Source organism: Tachyglossus aculeatus, chromosome 26 (assembly GCF_015852505.1).
Source record: "Tachyglossus aculeatus isolate mTacAcu1 chromosome 26, mTacAcu1.pri, whole genome shotgun sequence".
Classification (NCBI taxonomy): Eukaryota; Metazoa; Chordata; class Mammalia; order Monotremata; family Tachyglossidae; genus Tachyglossus; species Tachyglossus aculeatus.
The window spans coordinates 11,123,459-11,133,432 of NC_052091.1; the positions used below are offsets into that span (position 1 = coordinate 11,123,459).

General features: G+C 49.8%; 1 protein-coding gene across 8 annotated transcripts in view; it reads right to left on the reverse strand.

Moving 5' to 3' along the window:
* The window catches only part of TLE3 (TLE family member 3, transcriptional corepressor), a 57,514-nt gene extending 48,000 nt beyond the window's left edge, over nt 1–9,514 (reverse strand). For all 8 annotated transcript variants that reach the window (XM_038767097.1, XM_038767093.1, XM_038767095.1 and 5 more), the window contains exons 1-4: nt 9,323–9,514; nt 8,548–8,648; nt 8,021–8,084; nt 6,534–6,578 (exon numbers count right to left, since the gene is read on the reverse strand). In XM_038767097.1, the coding sequence (XP_038623025.1) occupies nt 6,534–6,578; nt 8,021–8,084; nt 8,548–8,648; nt 9,323–9,346 (234 nt within the window). In that variant the 5' untranslated portion in view covers nt 9,347–9,514. The remainder of the gene's footprint in view (nt 1–6,533; nt 6,579–8,020; nt 8,085–8,547; nt 8,649–9,322) is intronic.
* Nucleotides 9,515–9,974: the final 460 nt, after the last annotated feature.

Consider the following 9,974-nt stretch of genomic DNA (forward strand, 5'->3'; position numbering starts at 1 on the left):
CACTAGGCCATGCTGTTTCTCAGTGAACTCTCCCACTCTCCCCAGTCCCATTCCTTGAGGACAACAAGGGGGAGAATGTTTGGTTTAAATTATCTGGATAATTGTTTCCCACATGAATTTCTTTGTCTGTATATAGACACAGTCTTAAAATTAAAGTTTCAAATAGGGGGTCGATTTAACTCCTTCCCTTACTGCTTCCTGTTCTCTGTACATTAGATGCTCTTTGAGAGCAGAGATCGTGTCTACCAACTGTAATGGACTCTCCCAAGCACTTAGTACAGTGCCCTGCACACCACGAGTGCTCAACAAATACCACTGACTGATTTGAATCTGTAGGAAAAAGTGGTCAATAAACACCAATGATTTATTTTAATCTGGGGCGGAGGTGGATTTGTGCTGTGTAGTACATTTCTCAAAATCCAAATAAATTACATTTGAAGTCAGGCTGAAGGAAGATGATCCACGTATGTGAAGGAGGTTGGGGGAGAGAAGACACTGCCAACCCAGTCAGCTGATGGCTTGGCTCTAAACGTCAAAAATTGCCCCAGATTTTGGGCACCAAAGAGAAGAGAGAGAGAGGGACAGGAACCGATCCCAGCAGCTGAAAGGATGACTGCTATGCAGGATACATGCCTGATGGGATAAACTGGAACCAAACTCAGTTTCCCAAAGAGCCTTTGAGAATTCAGAGGCGGTTCCTGGGGTCAGAAAATGCTACTAATATTATTCATATCAATGCCCCTTCGTTGTGAGCAGGGAAAGTATCTGTTTTTATTGTTATATTGTACTCTCCCAAGCGCTTAGTTCAGTGCTCTGCACACAGTAAGTGCTCAATAGATACAATTGTCTGAGTGACTAATGGGCTCTTGGGTGAAAGGGAAGGGTAGAAAGCTGCTGGATTTACTTACATAATCACCCCACCTGTGTTACAATGGAACAAAAAACTGGGCCAAAAAAATGGGGCAACTAACACGGTAACTTCCAACTCTTCCCTAGGAGTCGCCGTGGCATTTATTAAGCACCCACGTGGTGCGGCTGTACTGGGCGCTTGGGGAAGAAGAGAATAACAAAGTGACACTTTCCCTGCCCACAAGTGGGTTCTACTCTGCGGGGAAACATGTCCAGTTGGTGGAGGATGGAACCCAGATTGAGAGGGCAGGGAGGAAAGGCCTTTGAGGGGGGATTATGGCTAAAGAATATCTGGGTTCCCCAAAGTTCAACCTGATTCCAAACAGAAGAAGAGGTTTGAGGCACCCTGAACCCAAAACCTCACTCCCTGAGAGTCAGTGGTCAGCAATTCTCTGACAATGAATGTTGAACCAATGGGTAGGGCACAATGCTGGAGATTGGAAGCTCATTATGGGCAGGCACTGTGCCTGTTTATTATTGTACTGTCCTCTCTCAAGCACTCAGTACAGTGGTCTGCACACAGTAAGTGCTCAATAAATACGATTGACTGGACCGATTGACTAGACTTGGCCCCGTGAGGCAGACGGATCCACGGGAATCTTGAGAGATGGCTGACAAGAGGTGGGTAGTGAGTGCTGGGGGGGGGGGGGATTTAAGAACCTGCCAGTCACGTCCTCCCTCGCAGATTCACCACCCTGAGGTCTCAAGAGCAAGGTTGCAAGGTTTCAAGGCCCGCTCCTTGTTCGAGTGAGGGTACACGCCCCATCACAAGGCACAGGAGCCCCAGGGGTTTGTAAACATCCCTGCCTGCCCTCAGCAATTCTTTCCTGCCTTCAACTTGTAGGTTTAGATGCACACGGCCTTCAGCTTTGGCTTTTCCTCCACAGGCTGCACCAATCCACCCCACTTAACTAAAAAGTTGGAAGGTGATATCAGCTTGCTTTCGCTGCCCTCAGTCTGACATTTTGGATTACCAGTTAGATGCGTGTGGATTAATACCCACTCTGCATCGTTAGTTGTGTATGTATTCCGCTCTAACCGGTAATCTAAAACATGACATGTGCAATGAGGGCAAGATGGCGGTTATACGACCCGATATTAGGTACTTTGGGGCCTGTGTATATCAAGTTTGCCATCTCTCCGTTCCCAGAAATAAATGTAAAAATGATTTAACACGGTAAAATGCTTGGCTTCACTACCTGTCCTCAAATGTGCCTCGCTCTCATCATTCCTCTTGTCTTGCAAAAGAGCTCTGTAGTTCTAAGTTCACTCTATTTTCAGAACACCTGATTATAATTATGATACTTGTTAAGCACTTACTATGTGCCAAGCACTGTATATTCAGTGCTTGACACACTAGACAATATTCAAGATAATCAGTTTCGGACACAGTCCCCGACCCACATGGGGCTCGCAGTGTAAGTAGGAAGGAAAACAGGTACTGCATCCCCAATTTACAGATGAGATCGCAACAGGCAAGTGAGAGAGCCACTGACTCCCAGGCCCGAGCTCTCTCATTCATTCAATCATATTTCGATGAAAGCATTTTCTCAGAGGTGAAAATCTGTTCCAAATCCAACATGCCTACAGTACAACCATAAAAAACATAATCATGCTTACAAATGAATGGTGTAATGACAGGCTGAACCCAACATTCTTCAAGAGTTAAGGCCTACAAACCCATCTATTAATATAAACTGCAAGATGAAAAGGGTTCTTCATCAGAGAAGCAGCGTGGCTCAGTGGAAAGAGCCCGGGCTTTGGAGTCAGAGGTCAAGGGTTCAAATCCCGGCTCCGCCAATTGTCAGCTGTGTGACTTTGGGCAAGTCACTTCACTTCTCTGGGCCTGTTCCCTCATCTGTAAAATGGGGATTAAAAACTGTGAGCCCACTGTGGGACAACCTGATCACCTTGGAATCTCCCCAGCGCTTAGAACAGTGCTTTGTACATAGTAAGAGCTTAAGAAATACCATCATCATTTTTATTATTATCAGCTTGTTTACACTTTTTAAAACTGGGCTTCAGTTTTTTTCTGGGTGAGAAAGCCACGGGGGCAAGGAAGTCAGTCCTAGCAGATGATCCCCTTCATTGGCAAGATCTTTAGCTTTGTGAATGCTTTCTAATTCTGCCCGGAGGCAGGGGGTTGGATGAGCTGACCTGCCTGGAGCAGGAGGGTGGAGCTAAACTCTAAAGGACTGATTCAGCCTTTGCCTTAATTAGGCGAGGGGGTGGAGACAGTGTGATTTAGTGGATAGAGCCCTGGCCTGGGAGTCAGAAGGACCTGAGTTCTAATCTTGGCTCCACCACTTGTCTGCTGTGTGACCTTGGGCAAGTCATTTCACTTCTCTGGGCCTCAGTTACCTCACCTGCAAAGTGGGGATTAAGAGCGTGAGCCCCATGTGGGACAGGGACTGTGTCCAACATGATTAACTTGTATCCGCCCCAGCACTTAGAACAGTGTTTGGCATATAATAAGCATGTAACAAGTTCCGTTACTATTATTATTATTATGACCTCTGACCAATCCCGCACCACTGAGACACTGAGCCCCCAAAACAGAGAGAGAGTGTGTGAGAGATAGAGAGCCACAAAGTGACATCTAAGCTTGTGTGAAAAACCAAAATGGTGGAGGACCACATTACCACATTACTTTATATCAATACTGCTGACCATGCGGCCAAATCTGTGGTACCCAGCTAATTGGCCTTTCCCATAATGACTTAAAAAAAGAAAATCCATTTTTATGTGCCCCCTGGTTTGGGGGTTTTTGTTTTGTTCTTAATGTGGGAGAGGTTGCAGGGTGGAGGTGGGGGGGTGGGGGGGAGTCAGAAGAGAGGAAAAGGGACTTCCAGGGTTTTCAAGGTGCTATGTAGATAATCTCTTATATAAACCAACACACAGACAATCCCCCCCTTTGCTTTTAAAGATGAAGTACCCTGGCTGTTTGTTCCAGGCAGATGTAATCACAAACAGTCAAGTCTGGAGGGCAGGACACGGCATGAATAATTCAAGCACTCCAGTCTACTTGATTGTGTGTGCAGATAAAACACCAGTCAACCACTAAACAGGTCAGCTGATAAACTTGTTTGCTCAGGCCTCTAACCACAGTCAGCCCAATGCACCCTGGACCCACACTGCAATTAGTGGCAGGATTTATTTTGCACAGCTCCTGCAAGCCAGAGGAGTGACAAACCCCATTAGCTTAGGGTTGCATTTACCCTCACCTCAACCCCTTTGTTTCTCCCTCTGGGGCGGCTGGGTGGAAGATTTGCAAGAAAAAGCTGCAAGAAGTTCTCAGAAACAGGCTCACCTCCACCGAACCTCCTCACACCCGGGGCCTACACATCTGAAGAATATCTCACTGCAGAAAGAGGGGCCCGTTTCCCAAGAGAGCAAATGCCAAATGTGTTGAGATGTTCAGACCAACACTCCCGGCAACAAAGACGGTACACACCCCCAGCCCTCTGTGCACCAGGCTGTTTTTTTTTTAAATGGTATTAAGTGCTTACTACATCCCAGGCACTGTACTGAGCGCTGAGGAAGAACCAAACAAGTCACCTTGGACACAGTTCACAACCCCTATGGGGCTCATCATCTCAATCAATCCTATTATACAGATGAGCTAACTGAGGCATGGAGAAGTGAGCCAACTTGCCCAGTCACACAGCAGGCAAGTTGCCCGGCCGGGATTAGAGCCCAGGCTCTATCTGTTAGGCCACGCTCTTCTCAATACCTCTGCCCTGATGAAGCTTCGCCTGCTCCACAGCACGAGGCTCAAGTGCTCAAGAAAGACAACAAATACCCAGAGCCCTGAGCTGCAGAACTTGACATGAGGCAGTACCACACTACACCTTAATTACAAGGCTCTTAGGATAACTGCTGCTATAAATTTTAAACTTTGGTGCAATTACCCTCTTTAAAATACACCCAAGATACTCAGCTCTTTAAAAAAAAAAAAAAGTGGAAGAAGTAGCATTACATAACACATCTAAGTTTCACCATCATGGCTATTTTGTGGGGCCTGGGTTAACGATGCCCCATTGGCCCAGAAATCGTGGAGATGAACAATCTTCCTTGCTGGCATCTGCTAGGTACCGTGGTCAGACCCCAGGAGAAAGAATCACCTTTTCCAAGGCAGACAGGCCACCCTAGTGGCGAGTCTTGCACGGGTACATTCGGGTGAGAGGAAAATCGGCCTGGATATTAAGCGAATTAGCGCGACAGAGCTCTGTCAGGGAGATTTTTCCCGGAGACCTCTACCATTTTCCCCCAAGACCAAAGGCCTTCCACGGAGAGGCAAGGCCGCTTAAGGACGTTTGTTAAAAAGCTCACTGTCCAACCTCACCTAATCTCATGGCTCTCGCTGGGAATAATGAAGGCGGCATCTCAGCCAAAAGGAAGTCGCCAAAGTATTCCACTAAGGGTCACACATTTGCTGGGGAGATAGAGACTTCTTATTGCCAACCTGCCTCTGGTTTGGGGATTTTTCATCTCTTCTCCATTAGCCCACCCGGGGTAGGGGGCCTTGAACAACCAAAGTACTCCATAAGAGTGGTTATTTTTAAAAATAAATATTGATATGCAGGCCCCTTTAAATCCACCAGGCACAAGCATTTCTGAGACTACTCCACAGATAATTTCAGTATACTGGGTGCTTTGAAGACTTCTCAACAGTTGGTAAGAGAACAGCCAGCTTTCTATATATGTGTTCTGAGTCAATGTAAATAAACAGAGAATGCCAAATTATACACAGCGCCTCAATCAAACATGCATACACAAATACACCCCTCCCTTTACCCCTCCCAAGGATAGGGCCTGGCTTCTGATATGCATTTAGATAAAGGACATTTGTATTTGTTCTGTTTGAGGTACTTTATTATAAGGCTGGTGACTATATGCTGTAGTTTTTCACCTCCATTAAAAACAACACCCCTACCAGCAAAACTGGTTTGACTCGCAAATTCCAAGGTTGAACTCAACTTTCAGTCATCTCATTTAATTCTTAATTAGAACTACTTCTGAAAGCAGTAAATAGCAACAGCACAAATAATCAGGTCTAATCTCAATAATAACTTTATTCCTTGAGTTTTGCCCTCCCCTTTAGGCTCTTTAGCTTTAATCTTATCAGCACCACATTTTGCAACAATCCCTCCCCTGTTTCCTTCAGGGAATTTTTTTACATAAAAGCAGACAAAGTTGCAAGCCAGCTCTTCAGCTTTCAAGATGTAAAACAGATCTGGGTGTTACACCAACCACGGGGCTCGGTACCACAGTTGGGAGGTGGAGAACTTCAGAATCCCATTAAATCAAACTGCCACGTTAGTCTGCTTTAGCCGCCTATGAGGGTGACTCATTCGATGACTTTAATGGTGATGGTTTTATTAAAATCAAAATGAGGACTGCATCCAGGCGTCTGTCTTCCCCTCTAGCGCCTTACGGGCACCAGCTCTGCACCCAGTCGGCGCTCAATAAATACCACTGATTGATCCAGAGCCCCCATTTCAAGGAATAGTTCCCAACTCCGGGGTGAAAATAACACTTTCTCAGCTAAACGATCCTCTCCCAAGTTCTATTTTGTTTCTTGAGCTGATTTAAAAAAGAAAAAAAAAGGAAAAGTGACCTACCTGTTTGTGCATCTCAATGTTCAAACCATACGACATTTCATAGTACTGAAACAAGCCAGAAAGAGGTTTTTCTGTTAATGGTGTGTGGACATTGGAGGCAAAAACAAACTACACAGAAATCTATTCACGCTGCAATATTGCGCTTGTTAGTGGAAGGTTTCTTGCCACACTGCTCTTAGGACATGTTTGCCAAGGAAGTTTTAAATCAAAACCAATAACCAGCCCTACAGAGGGCCAGACTGGTAAATAATGAACAAATGTTTCTGCTACAAAACGGCACATATAGGAACAAGAATCACATCGTCCTCTGTTTGAGCAATGCATGGGCCACATATCCTGTTTGTACAAGTTTGGGTTCAACAGGGAATACTCTGTAGACTGGGACCTCGTTACCTCTTTCCCTTTAAGAGTTATTTAGCGCTGTGTGTCAAAGGCCTCTTATGTGGAAAACAGTGTGGGGAGAAGTGTTTAAGTGTCCTCTATGCACACTCAGAAAGCTGAAGACCAAACCCACTGGAATAGTCAGAGACATACAAAGAGGAGGAATTCCACCTACTGGCCCTGAGCCACAGATCTGGTGAAAGGCTCTCTCAACAAAAGCTTCTCCACACTGGTTCCTCAAAGCATCTGGGGAGGAGCGGGTGGGGACAGACTGAGGGACATGGGGAGGGAGGGAGGGGGGCACCTTTTTCTTTTTTGTCTTAATGATATTTGTTAAGGGCTTACTGTGTGTCAAGCACTGTTCTAAGTGCTGGGGTAGATATAAGCTAATCGGGTCCCACACGGGGCTCATCTAAGTAGGAGGGAAAATGAATTGACTTTCCAATTTGCAGTTGCAGGAACTGAAGCACAGCGAAGTGAAGTGACTCGCCCAAGGGCACCCAGAAGGCAAGTGGTGGAATCATGATTAGAACCCAGGCCACACTGCTTCCCCTTACAAGTGGGGCTGCGGTGACCTCAGACCAAATGAGGTATGGTTTGAACCCGGCTTCTAACACCAACCCCCACCCATCCCCACCTCGGGGATCAGAAAGTCTGATCAGACCCTGCAGGATCCGGCACTAAAGCTGGGCCTTTCTAATGCCCCAGGCCAGCCTTGTCATCTGAGATCTGTGATCTGTGGGTCGACCAATGAGCCCTCCCCACAACCCCCCACACACCGCCTGTATTTTAAATTTTTCCCCTCACAGTCCTTGATACACTGCCTGGGGGGGAGGAGGGGAAGAGGAAAGGGGGGATGGAAGGGGGAACAGAGAGAGGGGATGGGAAAAAAAGGGAGCAGAGAGAGGGAGTGAGGAAAACAGGGTAGAGAAAAAAGGGGTGCGGGGGGGGGCGCAGAGAGAGGAAGGGGAAGACCCCTCCCCTCTCCCCGGCGGATGGAAAGGAAGTGTTGGTCAGGGGGGGCTTCCTAGGAAGTTGTGCCCCTTGGTGAGGAAGCCCGGCCGACCCCCTCGATGCCATCTGCAGGGCGGCTGGGAGGCTCTTACCATAACATAATGGCGCTGCATCTCGGTCTTCTCGTTGGCTAGCTTGTCGTACTCCACTTTCAGGCTGTGGGGACCAAAGCCGGGGGGACACCGCTCAGTCCGGAGGATGGGTGGGGGCGCCCGGCTACTACTGAGCCCCTTCCCTACCCCGTGCTCCCCCTCCCCACCCCCCTACCCTCCAGGAACAAGTCTCCCCCGGGTGGCCGCTGCCAAGTGCCAAGCCCTAAACTTTCTCTGCAAAGGGGCAGAGAGTAGGAGGGAGGGGAGGGGGTCCCAACTGGTCAGCGGGGAGAGGAGCCGGGTCCTTCTCCCACCTCGCAAGGGGAAAGCACGATAAAAGGGAAACCACAAACCCCATCACCCAGGCCCCAAACCTCTCCGGGAAGCTGGGGGGTGGGGGGAGGCGGAAGAGAGGGGGTGTCCGGAAGGAGGGAGGAGTCCCTGGAGGCCCAGCGTTAACCCCCACGGGGAAGGGGGCGGTGCGTCACCTCCACCGGGGCGCCCTCCGGGATTTGGGGGGGACTTACCTGTGGTATTGAGCCTGGAGGAACTGGAACTCGTCTTTGATCCTGTCGCAGGACTCGGCCACCGTAAATTTAAAGCCCGGCTGTCCGGGTTGGTGCGGAGCCTGCGAACCGAGCAACACCGGCAAGGGGGTCAGGGAGAGAAAGGGGGGGGGTCCACCGACAGAGGGGGTACCCCAATCCCCCTCCCCCAGGAAGCTACCCCATTTCTCTCACCCCACGCCCTCCAACTTGTCTGCTGTGTGACCTTCACTTCTCTAGGCCTCAGTTCCCTCACCCTCATCCGTAAAATGGGGATTGAGACTAGAAGCCCATGGGGGGACAAGGAAACTGGGTCCAACCCGATTTGTCTGTAGCCACCCCGGGGCTTAGCACAGTGCCTGGCACATAGCGCTTAACGGATACCATCATCATCATTATTATTAGTATTATTATGAGAGGGATTGCCCCCAACCCCGTATCTCAGAGGCGGGGGGGGCGCTCCCTGACATGAAAGTGACCCAAGGGGGAGGGGAGAAAAGTGTGAGAAATGTGTGTCTGGGGAGGGGGATGGGGGCACTTGAATCTCGAGGAAACAAGCAGCATCACAGACCTCCGGACGGATTTAACCTCCCACCTCCTCCTCCCTTTCTCCCTCCTCCTCCCCTTTGTGTCAGAGTACACACACACACACACACACACCCCATAAAGATAACAAGCAAAATGGAGGTGCAAGATAAACAGCTTCATTTACCCTCCAATGATAGACGATTAAATAAATGAAGTTACGATTACTCACCGGATGCCTGCCCTGCGGATACATCGCAGGGAGCGATCCCGATTCTGGGAGGGCAGAAACGCGGGGATCCGGAGCCGGGGCGGGCGGTAGATCGTGAGGGAGGGAGTCTTGGGGGGGAGACGGAGAACTGAGAGGCAGGAGAAAACGAGGGGCCTGCCCCCAACTCTCGAAACAATATCCCGGGCTGGAGAAACAGCCCCAACAGGAGACAAAGAGCCAAGGGGGGGGGGGGGGGAGTCTTCTGCGGGAGAGGAGGGGGCGGGAAGGGGGGTTGGGGGGGTCTGGTCTTTGTGTGGCTAAGGCTCCGCCACCAGCCGTCGAGGGGACTTCCCGGGGGTCGAAGCCGAGGGGGTCGCCGACATCTTCCACCTCTCGGCGGCTTCACGAAGCCCCCCAGGCCGGGCCGGGCATGGCCGGAGGGCTGAGCGGGCGGCCGGACGACTCCACCATCCGCCTCTCGGAGACCCTCCGACCCTCTGTCCGGAGAACGGCAAGATCCTCGAGGCCAAAGGCGGGGCCGGCGGGCCTAGGGCCCAGGGACGGGGAAGGAGGCCCGCGCCATCCGCTGGCAAACGCTCCGGCTGCCGCCGCGTGCAATTCCCGAATCCTCCGAGCAAGATGCAGTTCGGCCTCCGGCGATTCCCAACTTGCC